The sequence below is a fragment of the Cyprinodon variegatus genome, unplaced genomic scaffold (genome assembly GCF_000732505.1).
Source record: "Cyprinodon variegatus isolate N-32 unplaced genomic scaffold, C_variegatus-1.0 Scaffold143, whole genome shotgun sequence".
Taxonomy (NCBI): domain Eukaryota; kingdom Metazoa; phylum Chordata; class Actinopteri; order Cyprinodontiformes; family Cyprinodontidae; genus Cyprinodon; species Cyprinodon variegatus.
This window is the reverse complement of record NW_015150596.1, coordinates 340,951-357,001: the sequence shown is the minus strand read 5'-3', so window position 1 is coordinate 357,001 and position 16,051 is coordinate 340,951. Positions and strand designations below refer to the sequence as shown.

The window sequence follows — 16,051 nt, the reverse complement described above, 5'->3', positions numbered from 1 at the left end:
GTGATATACTGGACCATTGCAAGTCAAGTTTGACCTTTTTTTCCTTGTTATTAATCACTGCAGTGAAAGAATATATGTGATCTATCCCTCCCACAGGAACTCTGCATACGGTCCTCTTACACATCTTCTTTCTATACCTCATAGCTTAGAGGTGGTCGGTTTATTTTATTTATTTATTTATTTTTTATCTGTCAAATATCCCCAGAGCTGCAACATAACAGGATATAGGATCAAAAATAAATTTAAAGCAGAGGGATTATTGTCTCCATGAAAATGCACTATTACTCCATAAAGATGCCCCCCACCCTCCCCAGACAATCTAAAGACACTTCCTGAAAGAGAGAATATAAAGGAAGCTTTCATCCCTGCATATTTTTCACTGGAGTTGGGGAAGTTTCTTGCGGGGGGGTACTTTAATGGAGGACAGAAATGCCTCCCAAAGCTGAGGGTGAGATCAAGACTGCATTTATTCAGTTAAAGAGTTTTAGATAGTTCTTTGTCCACATACCGTTCTCTCTAACATGCCTTTTGTTCCTGTATTCGTTCTAGTTTATTGTTTCTCCAAAATGGCCAGTGGCTGGACTAGTGTTGTATTCTGTCCTAATCACACCATGGCAATTGCAGATTCCCTTGGAGTCAACTGGGTGTGAATAGATCTTTTTCACCCAGGGTGGGCTGGCTTATTAAGTGTGAAACCCTGGACATATGGTGGCTATGTGACGGGATGTATCTGAGCAGAGAATGCCAGGGGTTGGGCTTTTGACCCTTTTGACCTTTAACACTTTACCGGCTGCACTGAAGTCTGCAGTTTAATGAACTTAAACACTTCATTGTTTGCTTTGTCTTGGGATGTGTCTTCAAGTGAAGAATGTAAAGTTTCCAAGACGAGGCAGATGTGCACAATGTTTACCACACGCCTTTTCTGCGGTTCAAGATAAGTATGCAAATGCAACTTGCCCTGTTTGCATATTGGAAATAGAGCAATGCAGGAAGGTAACAACATGCATGTTTGGTGGCCAGACTCTTGTTGGGTAATCTGTTTGTGTCATCATGTGCTAAGTCCACTGCTTTGACAGTTCAACTAAAAAAAAAGCTGCCTTTAAAAAACAATTAATTTAAAAGTTTAGCTCATGACTATTCTACAGTCATAAAAGCTAGCTTTTTGTAAAGTGATATTCTCTCTTAAATGTAAACTGTGTGAACAAGGACTGTTTCTGGGCTGTATTTAATCAGCTCAAAGTATAAAATACTTAGTCTAAGTTCACACATCAGGCAAATCTGTCCCAAATATTCGTTCATCATGAGGTCATATTATTCTAATCTACTATTGTGCAACAGTTAATTATAGCAAATAGACACTGGCCTAAACTATCACTTCTTTTTTAATGAAGCTTTATTGAACACAGAGAGAAATAGTCATATGAACTATTTCTTTTCTAAACAGCAACTACTTTGTGTCTACATTCTCCTTCTGTCATACCAGAGACGTCGGGTTCTAGAATCTGTAAAGACTGGCTTACACTGTGCGACTTTCAGTCGCGCGATAATTTTTCCATCAGGCCGACTTTCAGGCTTATCGTGCGTCGTGTAGTGTACAGGGAGAAACGAGGGGTGATCAGCCTCTCACGATCACCTCCCAATCAGGAATCGGGAGGTCGGGAGAAAATCGAACATGTTGGATTTTCAGTCGACCATCGCGTGCAAATCGTTTAGAGAGCGTGCGCAACTAAGGATTCTTCTTATTTTTCTTACTCTCCGATGAAAACACAAAAGCATGGTTGGGGTGCGGGTGAAATTGAGTTCTTTCTGTAAAATTGACAGAAAGTAACAGACAAGTCTGATGGAGTCATATTTCATTACTAATGAAATGAACATGCAAAATAAATCAGATTTTGGCTAAAAATCAAAAATGAGTGTCGACACCTGTTGTCTGAACTGAGCTTCAGACTGATCTGGACAAATCTGTAAGCTTTTACACTGAGTTAAGGTGTTCTAAGGAAAGCTCTTTAAAAAAAATACATGAAAAGGCAGCATTTTAGTACTATTTTGGGACTAATGCTTTGAATAAGACAAAATATAAAACCCCTGGTATATGGACTTAATTATTCTACACTGCCAAGACATTCTTTAAAATGATTTTTTAACTTGTGGGTGACACTGATTGGAAGCATTTCTGTGAATTAAATGAATATTTTTTCTTTTTTTCTTGTATTTGCTGTAATGCGTTAAGACACTACAGGTTGGGAGTACAACAGGTTTGAAAATGATTATTGGATCTGGGCAGTTGGGGTTGTTAGAACATAACAGGGTGTTTAAAGGCATAACTGACACTGCTCTTATACATAAGCTTTTATTTTGCTTCATTTTCCTCCATTCAGTTTTCACAAATATTACTCAAATGAAACTTTCTTGCATTTGAGAGAATTGAAGAATTCATAATTATATGAATATAGTTATTTTATAAAACCATAAATGTTAGAGAAGACAAGCTTAAGTGTAGAATAGATTACTCACTGATTTATGTATGCATATGTCACTGTGTTTTCTTTATTGGTAGGAATTTCCATCACTCTTACCAAGTCATGCCTTTCTATCTAATATGACAAAAACTTAATGGAACTGAAAAAAATCATTTGGTTTCAGTGTCTCACTGAAAGATTATAAATGTGCCCCAACACATAAACACACTGCAAACCCTTTGAAAACTTTCTGAAAGCACCCTCTCATGATTACACCTTTACCCTTAAGCACTATAGGTTTGCAAAATACTTACTTTGCTGGTCACATATACAGATATGCCTCAGGTTTGCAGCTCTGATAAACAAGTGAAGTGTTACAGGGCTCTTAAGCCCATCTGGAGAGATGATCGATCATTAGACAGAGTGTGGAGATAACTCGCTCAGCTTGCCTGCTGGCTACTGCTGATCCCATATCACTCTCGCAGGATACGGTATGAATCACAGGAAGTTGAGATCAATCTATATAGATTGTGCCGCGTGATTACAAATGAAGAAAAAAAAAATCCCATTTGGCCTTGCCCCCTCCGATGTCTCAGTGTCTCGCTGTGCTTGTGTGCTTGATGCACCCATAAACGTGCATTAGATATGAGCTTTTTAACTCTCCTTCCATGCTAATTTTTTTAGTATACGCTGCGTCCAATCTGCAATCTGTCCCACCTTTGCTCGTTTACTCCACTCTGTCCATCCTGTTCGTAAATCTCCCTGCTTGAGTGAGTCGTCTTTTAAATCTTAATTAAAACAGACTGAGAATCCCCCCAAACCTCCACCCCTCCTCCCTCCTGGGGGCTGGCTGAAAGCAGCTTAGAACAATCAAGAGGATGGATTAGAAGTGAGAAGAAAAGACAAGAAGAGGAGAAGCAAGAGGTGGAGGCTGAGATGGAGAGGGGGTGGGTGGGTTCGGATGAATAGAAAAGCAAAGAACAATATTGTGGGGAAAAAGAAAAATGACCCCTTTCCTTCAAGCCGCCTGATCCTCTCTCCTTCCACCTAATGTCTCATCCCAGGGTCTCTCTCTCAGGGCTCTGGAGTCTTGGCCTGACCTATTGACATTCAGCTTCTCGGCAGATTAAGCAGCGAATGGAGCCTCTAAAAAGGGTAAACACACTGGAGGAACAATGACCAACAGCCAGCAACCTTATTGGATTCTAATTAGCTGCCAGGAGAGATGGCTAGGGGCATGTTAAGTGCTGTGGGACACAAGTTAAACCTCCAGACCTCAAGCACCGCAACTCACATCACCAACTACTCTTTCTTTATATGGATAGTTAATGTTTTCTATTCATTTTTCATTCAAGCATCTAGCATATTTCATTCTCTATTTGGGGCCTTCTCTTATGTCTGGAAGAGCAAAACATTTATAAAATAGTAAGGTTGTTTGTCTTTTAACTTTTTAAGGGCTGAGAAAATACCATCATTCATCTGTCTGTCTTTGTATTTACTTTCTGATCTGTGTTTAGCTGATTCAAAACACTGCTGCCCATGTTCTCACTAGAACTAAGAAAGTAGAGCACAGCAGATTGGTTGTCAGTGTATCAACCTCCCAGACCACTCAGGTCTTGTAGTTCAAGCCTACTCTGTACACCCGGAAGAAGAACCAAACATGCAGAAGCAACATTTAATTCCTGTGCTCCACTTAAGGGCTCATTATACTTGTCGCTCGGACATTCCGTGTGGAAAATGAGCCAGTCAGTGTCTGCAGAGTTTATGATGAATGTGATTGGGGGGTGGGTGTTCAGCACAAAGAGCAAGCTGAAAACACCATGCAACACGTGGAGGTAGAAAACACAGCCGTTTCAGACTTTATCAAAGCCTCTTCATGCTGTTCGTGAGGGACTGTAATTTCTGAGTTCTGGAGTTTTTCCACGATGTGTTGATAATGGTGATATTTATGAGCTAAATCACAGGATGTCTCTAGATGTTTACATTGAGGAACCAGCCAGCAGGAGCTGCTGTCCGCTCACCGTGTTTTCTATGCGCATCTGTCTGTGTAGTTACAAATTTTCCTAGGTGCTCAGTGCAGAAATTCTGTCCGCATGGAGTCCACACATAAGGGTGAGAAAGCACAAAATGACTTAACAGGACCTCATGGATGAGTCAAGCATAAATGAAGCATTTTCTGTAACAAACTCCAAGAAGACTACCTGCTTGTATCATGTTTATATCTTCACTTGTTTTTATTGTTTTTTTTTTCTTATATGTATTGTTTAAATCATGTAAAGCAATTGTGCTATAAATGAACTTGCCTTGCATTTCTAACTGTGATTCAGACAGATTTCTGATTAAAAGCCTTCAGATTAAAAACATAACAAGACTTTGCATTTGCACAAAAACTTGGCTAAAACGGACTGAAAACACTGAGTTTTTAAAGGTACATAATTTTCTACATAAAAAAACAGAAGACCTTCTATAATAATTTCTTTCAACCACATTACCTTTCATTACACCTTAAACATAAGCAGGCCACTTGAACAACCATAAATTTTCGACAAATTGAGAGTGAGACTGCATTGGTTAAACAGCAAACAGGACCTTTTGAAAGCACACAGCTTTCCTGGGCTGGCTCCCTTTCTTTAATTTGACAGGGTGGAACAAGGCTTGTCCCCCTGAGGCAGCTGTTTGACTGATCAAGTTAAAATAGGCTGAAAAATTGGGAGAGATTATTTTATATTAAACAGATTGAATTATCTGTGGTGAAGAGTAAGGATGAAGAAGAGCAAAATCATTTCTCTGCATCGCCCTCCGGGAGGAGGGCTATGGGAGAAAGTGAGGGAGATAAATGGGAAGGAGAGAGCAGCCAATCCTCAGTGGTCGCAAATCAGAAAAAATGCAACCTTTTCTTTCCTTGCTCCCTCTCCTGGTCCAAAAGACACAGCCTGTTAATTTGAGGGAGTCCACGCTGGGCGGCACATACGTGTGAACTTGCTTGCTTGTGCAATGGACACTCTTGTCTTTTTAGCAGCCCCCTGATTAGGCAAACTCACAGTGGTGATGTGGTTTCAGGGGTCCCCTGTAAGAAGCCCCAAACACTAATTAGACTGGGCTCATTAATGTGTGAGGGAGAGGACCCGGGCCACCAGGGGTTAAAGCTAACACATTGGGGGAGAAATACAATTCCTTACTTGATACAGGCCATAGTCACGTCAGCATATGAAAGTATTCACTAATTAGTGTGAAAATACACATGCACACACAAAGAGCCATGTGTAGACAAAAACTCATGCCGACTCACACCTTGAAGATACACATACTAAGCTTATGGGCATTCCTTATACCACTTGTTAACACAATGGTTAGGATCAAAGAGCCAACGGCTGAAAGAGGAGAGGACAGCCACTGTTATTTGTGGAGAACAATTTTAGCCTAGTTATGCATGGGGGGGATACACGATACACGAAATAAGCAAAACTCTTATCCTCACCATCATGTGAGTCTTCGAATCCTTCAGAACACTTTTTTAAATCAAAGCTGGAAAGAAATGAACAAGAGACTCAGTTGAGATTCATGCCCAGAGGTGTAAACAGGGGGATCCTCATGACCACTGTCCATTTCCACACCATTACAGCAACAGTCATGGCTGTATTTGGTTGAATTGGTCTATTGACTCCACTCGTACACACTGTGTTTGACCTACAAAAAAGACATCATTCCCCCGGTTCTTTCTTAAAATGAATGTGGATTGACTTGAGACAGCGTTGCACAAAATGGAGTTCTTAAATCCATGGTTCTGGGTGGTATCCAGACATTTAGGCCTTCAGTGGTGCCAAGGGAAAAAAAACACAGTAATTTAATTGGAAGATAAATACCAACAAGAGAAGCTTTGTTTTAACCTTTGCCGCACCAGAAATTTACCAAAATACAACAAAATTCAGGAATTTTTTGTACCCTGCCAAATATTTGACTGAACCTATCTTAACTGAGGCCAGCTTCAGTAGCTGATCATTGTAGATATGCAGTTAAATTTTATATATATATATATATATATATATATATATATATATATATATATATATATATATATATATATATGACTACTAATGATTACATTAATCTTCTTAGCATTTTGAGCTTTGGGTAAAAATGTTCACTAAAGAATGTTATCAAGCACTGTAAATATCATCAAATTCTATACACAAGACATCCCTATTGGAAGACTGAGGTTAAGGTAAGCACATCATAATTTCCTGCTCAAAAATTTAAACTTTACATCCAGAGTTCTGTATTTTATTTTATTTTTTTACTTGAAAATCTCCCCCTTAAATTAAAATACAGAGTTGAATTTCCTTTGTGAACCATTCAATCAAAACCATTGCATAAGAATCTTTATTCTTTATTATTACTAAAGGAGAAAAATAACCCAAGCACATACTCATACAATACCAATGCAGTGAATCATGGCTTGAGTTTCTAAGGAGGTTAAACAAAGGGCTGGCTTTAAAATTGGTTTTTAAAAAAACTCCCTTGACCACTCATGGAGTTGACATTAGCCACCAGTCTCTCATAAGACTGTTTAGAGAAGGAGGAATAGTTAAACTAAGGTCTATAGTGTGGTTAATGGCCTAACTGAAGTGTGACGACTCAAGAGCATCTCTTTGACAGGCCTCAATAGGCCTCCAATCAGGCTTGACGGACTCCTACAATCTTTGGTCAGCTGTTTTAACTGCCCTGTGATAAAGGGGCTTCATTAAGAACCTATTTATCTTTCCTTCTACCAGAGTCCTAAAAAGGCTTTTGACGCATCCAGCACACCCCTGAACCACCTCAACAGAAACTAGAGCAGATGCATCACTGTTTAAGCACATTAAGTGAAGCTATGAGAGCTGTATAGATAGTTAATGAACCAACTTCATTAAACCCCTAATCTGACTTCTGTAGCAGTAAAACCTCAAAAATACTTTCTGGAGAATATCTGAGCTTGTAGTTTATGGAGGGTCTGGTGTGTGTTGTTAAGTGTAATCCGGCCCTAAAATAAAAAGCAGAGAAGATGAACTCGCGACCTGTAAAAAGACTAGGACCCTCCCAAACAAGCCACAACAAACAACTCTCTGCAGGCACTCTATGCCTTTGATCTGAAGGAGCTGAGATTAGATCAGCCTTCTCTTCCCTCTCTTCTCTTTTGCCCTTTTTCTTTTTCCTTTACAACATCTCCTTATATGTCTCTTTCCCCTCCTGCTGAGCAGGTGTATAAAATGAGCCGCCTTATTCCTGTGGCACTGGGCTATGCCTAAAAGTGTAGTCTGTGAAGAGAGCGCTTCTCTCCCTGCCTCTCATCTTTTATCTCCCCATCTCCTTAACTCACCCCTTTTCCTCTGCTTTTATCCATATCCATCCCCTTTACTCCTTTTAAAATGTTCCCATGCACTCTTGAATATGACACAGAAAGTCCCAATCCTCTCATCTATGTGAATTCATCAACACCTCCCTGTCTATCTCCTTCTGCATCTCTCTTTCAGCCTATTGTCTGTTTAGCTATACGTCTAATTATGCTGTCTCACTTATGTAATTAGTGCAAAAATAAATGGCTGCCATAGTTCTGTGTTCCATTGCCCCTCCCAATGCAAGCTCTGAGAAAACAAATTATGGAGTACAATAGGTACAAATGGCTTCTGCACCAAACCACGTGATGGATGCATCCTGGGTTCCCTGCATCTCATCCCTTCCCTTTTTTTTTCATTTACTCACTTTAGTCTTCCTTCTTCCTCCATTATCTCCAGCTCTATATGTCTCTGTTGGGAAACTGTAGAGGACTTGAGCACTTTCTCACCCACACACCCTATCATTGGATGGCTATATCATCTGTCTTTCTGTCTTGACAATGACACTATATTCACCCTGACAAGATATTAAGCACACTTTTTTTCTGCAGTGTCTTTTCTTTTCTTTCCTCAGCGCCTTTCCATTCCCCTGCTGTCTCCAGTGGTTCTCTCCTCTCCACTATCCCCCAGAGCATTTCCTAAACCATGACTGCAAAGCAAACGCCTGGGATTTTGAAAACCAAACAGCGAGCCTCCTCACGCGGTAGTCCCATCTGTGGATGCTTTGAGTAGAGGAATAATCGGTCCCTCTACTCCTCCGATTCGTTCTATTTCCAGCCCCCAGGGATCCTCACAATGTGAAAGATACCTAAGTCAGATGGGTGCAATGTGTTGGAACAATGGTTGAGTTGCTTTGCCTATAGGAGATGGGTGTTTGGTTTACTTTAGCCAGCCTGGGAAGCACTCAGCAATGTACCCTCCCTGCAGCATCTTCACAAAAATGCAGCAAGCATCTCTTGTACCCCACCCCTATCTGCACTCTCAAGATGACAAACAGCTCATGAGAGGACAGGATTTTAGGCAAAGGGTGTCACATTATCAACTTTCTTTTAATCCTCCTCAGACTGTCAGTTACCCCTTTGTTGCCTTTCACCTTTGTTGTCTAGAGAAGAAGAGTGACTGGTTTTCTTTACACCACTACAAGCCTATCCATTACCCGGAATGCTGGGCTCCTAGCAGTAAATCCCTTTGACCCCTATCCCTTCCTTTCCTTTCTGCTTTCCTCCCATCTTTCATGCTGAGCCTGGTGTTATCTTTGCATTGCCTTTCTTTTCCCAAACAGAGAGAAAAATAGAGAGACACACCTTAGCCTCTCACCCCTGCCATCAACACCTCAGCCAGCTATTTGCTCTGCTTACTTTTTTCACAACTTTACTAGATAAATATTTTGCCATCGAAGGAGCTTCGTTTAAATGATCAGTTGATATGTGTTGAGTGACATCACTTCAGTTAATGGATCCCCTTTTTGCTTTCCTTACCTCCCAGGTTGAGATCCAAAAATTCCAGAGGAAAATGCAAACAAAAGACACACTACATTTACCATAAAGACCTCAAAGAAACCTCCCGCAACCACACTGAGCAGCTCAAGCAACAGCAGACTAAGTGCTTTGGTTAGTATCGATAACCAAATATTAGTCCAAAAATTCCTTGCTGTGATAACTGACAAAGAAGAAGAAAACTAGATATTATTCACCAAGCAACTTGAGTCTTAAAAATATTTTTTTTCTGCCTTTCCTCCCATGAGCTGTAATTATATATTTGTACGAGTAGCAGAGGTTATGTCATAGTATACTGTATATAAGACGGCGCATATAGAAAGTAATAGTACATTTATTAAAGACAAAATCATAACAGAGTTCATCTTACATCTATGATTAGCCTGTTTAGTGCAACTAACAAGAGTGAAGCAGCATTCTCTGTTTGCATTCCCCAGAGAAAGTGGATACTTACCGTAACGCTAAGATTTCCAAAAGGCTTTCAACTTTTTCATACCCAGGCTGTGCAATGCATAAAGCAATATTCCTGGGAGACAGTCAACCTTCTAGCTATTTGCTGAAAGTCTTGAAATCCAAGCTTGAATGAACCACCTTTTTTATATTTTTCTATGTAGTTTCCTTGATGCTAATCTAGAATTGTTATGCTGCGTAAACTACCAAGTAGAACTGATGTCGCCATGTTGGTGTGCTTTCTGATCTGCTAATAATGTAATTTTGGCACTTCGGAGCCAACTGAACAGTTTCTGTATTGAGTTGTTCTGCATGAAAATCAGCCAATTTTGGTTAAACTTAATTTCTTGATAAATCTATGGTTTGCATCCATGTAGGTGGCCAGGGAATTATCACGTAAATGGCACTGATGCATCAATAACTAGAGAATTGCAAATTAACTAATTACTGTAGAAAGAAACCACACCTCTAACAATGTCAGACTCTTCTCAGTCTTCATTTTTCTTTCAGTGTCTGCCCTTGACCTCCATGGTCAAGCCCCTGGTACACAGCGCTACATTTTTCAGCTCCACAACTTAGTCAGTTCCACTAACAATCAAATTTCTTATAAGGAGAGTTGGATGCAAAGTGAAAATAAACAAAAAAATAAAATAAAATCAGCATCTTGTGTCAAATTAATGCTGTCTGGTGGCACTGCAAACATAACTTTTCTTGTTTTAACAAGAGTCCCCTTGGCTGCCAAAGTCCATACAGCTATCTGTAATACAAAGTTAAAGAACAAAGCTAGTGAAGATAACAGAAACAACAGATATTGCCGTAATGTAGAAGATATATTTCAATTTGCTGTTGGTCTTTGTCTCGCGGCAGGAGACATCCCTGTCCTACCAGGCAGCAATTGATTGGAAATAAAAATTATTGTGTGGTCCTATATTTCTGATGTTTTTTTTCATTGTGTCTTTGTTTCTGGGCTTAGGCTCTCCTGAAGCCGATGATACATCTCTCTAGAAGGAGGTGACATGCATTTTTAGGGGAGACAAATGCAATCCAAGTCTTCCTTAAAAATAGCTGCTACTGTATGAATGTGACTGTTCCCCTTGGGGGTATGTTTTAATGAAAGGCACCAAATTAATCCCACTTTCTTCCGCTCTCCATTCTTCCCATTACGGTGTTTGCACGGAGGGAAAAAAAAAGAGTAAATAATTTTCTGCTTTCACATCCCCGCTATATGTTGATGTTACGGCCCCTGACGGAGAGAAGGGAAGAAGACTCAAGGCAATGGCAGGATGCTGACATGGCCCTCCTTTGTCCTATTCTCATTCATTTCCTCCTCAGATCTTCTGACTGACCCAGAGGAAGACAAGGTGAGGATGTGCGGAGACAGACAGAGGGAGAGAGAGAGAGTGAAGACAAAAGGAGGATGGGCAGATGGAGATAGAAACAAAACTGGATGAGACGATGTGCCATCAACAGTTTGCTGCTCGGATACTTTTGAGCTTCCTGTGTTTTGCAAGAACCAGCAGCACACATCCAGTTAAGTTGATCAGAGTTGATAATGACGCCTCAAGATGCACTGCCAAGTTCCTTATCTGTGTTTACCCAAATGGCAAAACTGATTACAGACAAGCAATCTTATGAGGCTCCATTGTTACCCCTGTTACTCCAGAGTGTGTGCCTGTGCTCATGCTTTGGAAGATAAAACATTTACCACCCATTACTCTTATTCTGATAGCGCTGTTTTAACGCTACATTTGGCAAGCTACTGTATAAGCTGCTTTTCCAGTTGTTTTTAAATAACTAATTGAAGCTAATTTATTCTTTACATCTTTTGCACTTTTGATACCACGGAACCACGGTATTTCTGTGCAGAGTGATCATACTTTAAGAATCTCATACTGGCCTGCTTCTAATTTAGATTCCATTTTCAGTCCAAACTCCTACAAGATAATCATCGCTTCAGCTCACAGAAGATACCCAGCAGTGAGGAAAATATCCATATCTTTGCCATGACTTTGTCTTCTAAATAATGCAATCCATTTGAGTTCAGGACTTGCTGGGGTTCTTCACCTTCCAAGCATTGTTTTTTTTATCATGGTGACTTAAAAAAGACTTTTAAAAAGTAAGGACAAAGCAAACGGAACATATTTGTAAATGTTTTTGACAAGAGTAATGAGACAGAGCAAATTTTTAAAAAAAACCTCAGTGGAATTATTGCTGTTCATGAGATGCTTATTTGCTTAATCACCAGGATGTGGGTGACACGTCCAAGTCTAAGCCTCCCTGCCTACCATCTTCCTCTATCCCCAACTTCCTCTTTAACTGTCCCCGTCCAGACTTTATCCACAAGAATTCAAAGAGCCCAGAGTGTCAGTTTATAAAATATGTACGGCTACTTAAAGCAAACCTCATGGGCTCTGTTGTCTCTCCACCAACATACAAAGTTGGACTCAAGTAGAAAGGGCCTATCTTTAGTAATAAGGAAAAGAGGGATGGCAGGGAGGAGAGATGGGTATTCCTCATCTCCTCTGCTACATTACAGTTTCAAATTGGAACTTCACTGCTCAAAGTATATGACTGTGAATGGGCTTTTCAAAACCTTTGGTGAAAGTCTACTTTCTGCCTCCGGCCCATTAGGCAGAGTTACTCTCATATCCTCCTGATTCAGAGTCACACATTCAGGCAACCTGGTGAAAAGAGCTGTGAGAAGAAGAGGAGGAAGCAAGGTGGAAAATTTCTCCTCCGTTACACTATAGTGAGACATGAGTGGTGACACGACTTAAGAGGAAGGGAGAGGAACTTGTAATCTCAGCCTGCAGCCTTTGAACTTGGCCCGATGAGACGCGGGCGACCCAAAGCAAAAGGTTCCAAAGAAGAGCTCACTGAAGATTACTCGGAATACTGATGCAGTGTGGAATCCAATTCCTCTGGGAGGCCTCTGAAAGTAAATTATCTGTGTTGAGCAAGACTACATACAGAGAAATATATGCAATATTCCATGCATGTGCATCAAAAGTAATAGAAAAAAAAGAAGCTAGAAGTTGAAGTTCTGAGTACAAACAATTTTAAGCATCTGTGCCTTAAAAAGTGACCCACTAAATGAGGTCTAGGGTCTCTTAGGTTCTAATTAGGGCAGCTGTTGCCATTTTCATTATTTGTGTGTATTTGTTTGAAGAGAGCATAAGAGAGAGATGTGACTGTTTCCAATGTGCAATGGGGTTGAGGTCATGGGATACATGCCACTGTCTAGCTTTGGCTTCTTCTCATCCAGCTGCTGCTGGTCTGTCAGGGAGCGGAGGTTTACTGGTGTCATGTCTCCTCCCTTGGGCTTTTGAATAATGACAAAATAATGCGGAACTAGGGGCTGGAGGTGAAGACGTATGCATGCAGCAAATGGCCATTTGGGCAAGCTTTGCCATTTGCTAAGAGCTGCAAGGGAAAAACTGATTCATGCAAGAAACTACAAATGCTGCCAGAGGTCTTAGATTTTATAATACCATCTTCTGTCTTTCCAAGACATTCTGTCAGAATGGTGTTGTTGGTTATTAACAATGACCTGGAATTATGTATTCCAAATTTTGTACATGCTTGTATGGGCTGAAATGTTATAGACTGAGCAATTTGGTATTTTTTATGTTTTGTGTGATGTAAATCTAAGAAAAAATACAATAATTGTGTCAGATATAAAGTAGGGAGTTAAGATCTATTTTTCATATAACAACATGATTTAATTAGGGTAATTACTGTGGCTATCCACTTATTTACCAACCTGCAGTCCCTTGCTTTAACCTGCTTTAAACCCATGGATCTTGTTGCTTGCCTAATACATTTTTGCTATTACCCAGGAAGAAGTATGGTGATCTTAGATTAGTCAGTTGAGTGTCATTGTGCACCAACAGGTAGGATATGGTATTTAGCAATAAATAGAAGTAAATACTCTTTTTCTGTGATCGTACAGTTACATTTTCCCATTAAAAGGTGACTTCAACAGAACAGCAAAGAGCATACATGGTTAAAGTATGGACATTTTATGACCATTTCCCCCCTCTATCTGTTCGTTAAATCCATGATTAAATACAAATTTGAAGATTTGAAAAAATGTCAAAGATTTTATTCTTTGATATTCAACTACAAACCACGTTTTGAGAGCTATAGTTTGCATGAGAACCCTCCCCAGGCCCCTCTGCAGCTGGCCTGGGGGCCCTAAACATGAGCTAAGTTTGTTTATCCCTTGGGCCGGCTCTGAGCAGTTGCTCAGAAATGCACCTTGTTGATCCTGATGTTTATATTTCTGTAAACTATTTTGAATCTACCAACTTCAGAAATGTAATTTAAGTACCAAATGAAACATTATTACAGTGTCAAAAGCAGAAATGTGTGAAACATTTTCTTTGAAAACAAAACAATAATAATAAAAAAAACACATGGTGATGTATTATCAAAGCGCATGGGCGCGTTTTGCCACAATGACTCACAAAAGCAGCGTTAAGTCAGCCCTACAAAGAACCGTAGGAGAGGGTGACGATTTGTACGGAGAAGAGACAGGTGCTTTGTGTCTGCCCTCCGAGAAAAAAACAAGCGCTCTCTCCCAATTTGTCTATCCCATTAACTCACCCGATCCACGCTGACCCTCTCTCCCCTCCTACCATCCCTCACTATGTGTCCCGCTGCATCCACACCTATGCGCTTCTATTCTGCACTAACGATCTGCTCCCAAACAACGAAGCAGTTCATCTTTTCATAGATGAAAATCACCGCGTGGACCACTGACTAACTTTCTAGTGTTGTAGGGATACGGAGCCGTACGCAGAGCAGCATTAACGCTTGCAAGACTGTCTTTGTCCCATTCATCCTCGCTGTCTGATCCACTCTTTAGTGTTCCGAACTGAGTCCCCCCATATGCTCTGCAGTCCGTATTCACAGTTTCCTGTTTGCTTTAAGCACAACGCCTCAGTTATACTTCATCTAGGTGCGCCCCGAAGACATAACCCTGCGCAAAGTCCCCGTTCAAAACAGACAACCTGAATTTGCACAACAACAGAGACGAACCAAACCAAATTACGCATTGGCTTTTTTTTATTACCCGGACTGACGTGAAGTGAAATCCCTAGATGCGGTTGGTTATTTTCCTTTTCTTAAATAAGTGATTAAACATTTACTGGGAAGTAACAGCAGTGAAATGTAGCATTGCAGCAGAGCAGCGCTCTAAGGCGACTTGACGCAGCGCCATATGGAGCAGCAGTCCATCCTCTTGTATGGATAGAGCTCTGCATGCAAAATTATAAAATCAAAGAAAAAATAAATGAATAAAAACATCCTACCTGTCACCATAAGGCAAAAGATGAGGTATAGAGAAGTGAGTGCAGGCATCCTGTCCATTGACTGTGAAAAAGATGCCGAACGAGCTGGCTGGGTCCACCACGGCACCGGGGTCGGATGATAAAGCGCACCGGATTCTGTCTATAACCTCATTCGGTGTGGGGAAATGACTGTGAAGGGGTTCGGTTAGTACTCAATCGTATCACTTAGCTGTACATCTCCATAGTTGTTAACTTTCCCACAGCATCAGCTCCTTCTCCAAAGCCAGGTCCTTCCTCGCTGGCGCGCCTCTTGCCTCCTTCTCCGCTCTCCGGCAGCGTCAGTGATTTGGACGTTTCAGTCAAGTTTCATCCACGATCCGCTTTTAAGTCTTTTCTTGCATGCTTCTTCCTTTCGGAGCCGCTCAGAAGCAATCTATCCTCTGCCTCAACGCGCAGTGACAACAATCCCGGTGAAGTTGCCTCTCTGCGGTCCGTTGGAGTCCGCTTACACTTTGCTCTGACTCTGTTCTCACTGTGCCTCAGCCTCTTTCTCTAACACATGCCTTTTTTCATCTCCCAGGCGGGTCTCCTCACTTTAAATCTCACTAACTCTTCCCATTTGGACATACACTCTGACAGTCATCTGGTGGTGGGTTTCGACAAATCTGGCAGGAGCTGACTCGCAGGAGCCCCTATGCCTCACACTCTTCCCCCTCTTCCCCTGCGGCTCACGCCCCCAGGGGACTACCATTGGCTAAGGAGGCGCCAGGAGGAGCGTTTCAAGAACATCTCAAAAAAGACTGCACAATCACGCTGGGTTGCTAAAAAGACTATTGTAAAATTTGAAGTATGCTTGTGAAAAAAAAGAAAACGTCTTTGATTTCTGCCTATTGAACTTTCATGCCTTGTAGGTATTTAAAAGACTATGATCTAGGTTAGATAAAAGGCAGGAATTTGAAAATGTCACCCTATTTGTCAGT

General features: G+C 40.8%; 1 protein-coding gene across 5 annotated transcripts in view; it reads right to left on the bottom strand.

Moving 5' to 3' along the window:
* Positions 1-15,761, bottom strand: part of kirrel2 (kin of IRRE like 2 (Drosophila)) — a 46,195-nt gene extending 30,434 nt beyond the window's left edge. For 4 of the 5 annotated variants that reach the window (XM_015376899.1, XM_015376901.1, XM_015376902.1 and 1 more), the window contains exon 1: positions 15,093-15,760. In XM_015376899.1, coding sequence (XP_015232385.1) covers positions 15,093-15,150 — 58 coding nt within the window. In that variant the 5' untranslated portion in view covers positions 15,151-15,760. Of the gene's footprint in view, positions 1-15,092 lie in introns of all 5 variants that reach the window. The other variant, XM_015376900.1, reaches the window with a different exon arrangement.
* Positions 15,762-16,051: the final 290 nt, after the last annotated feature.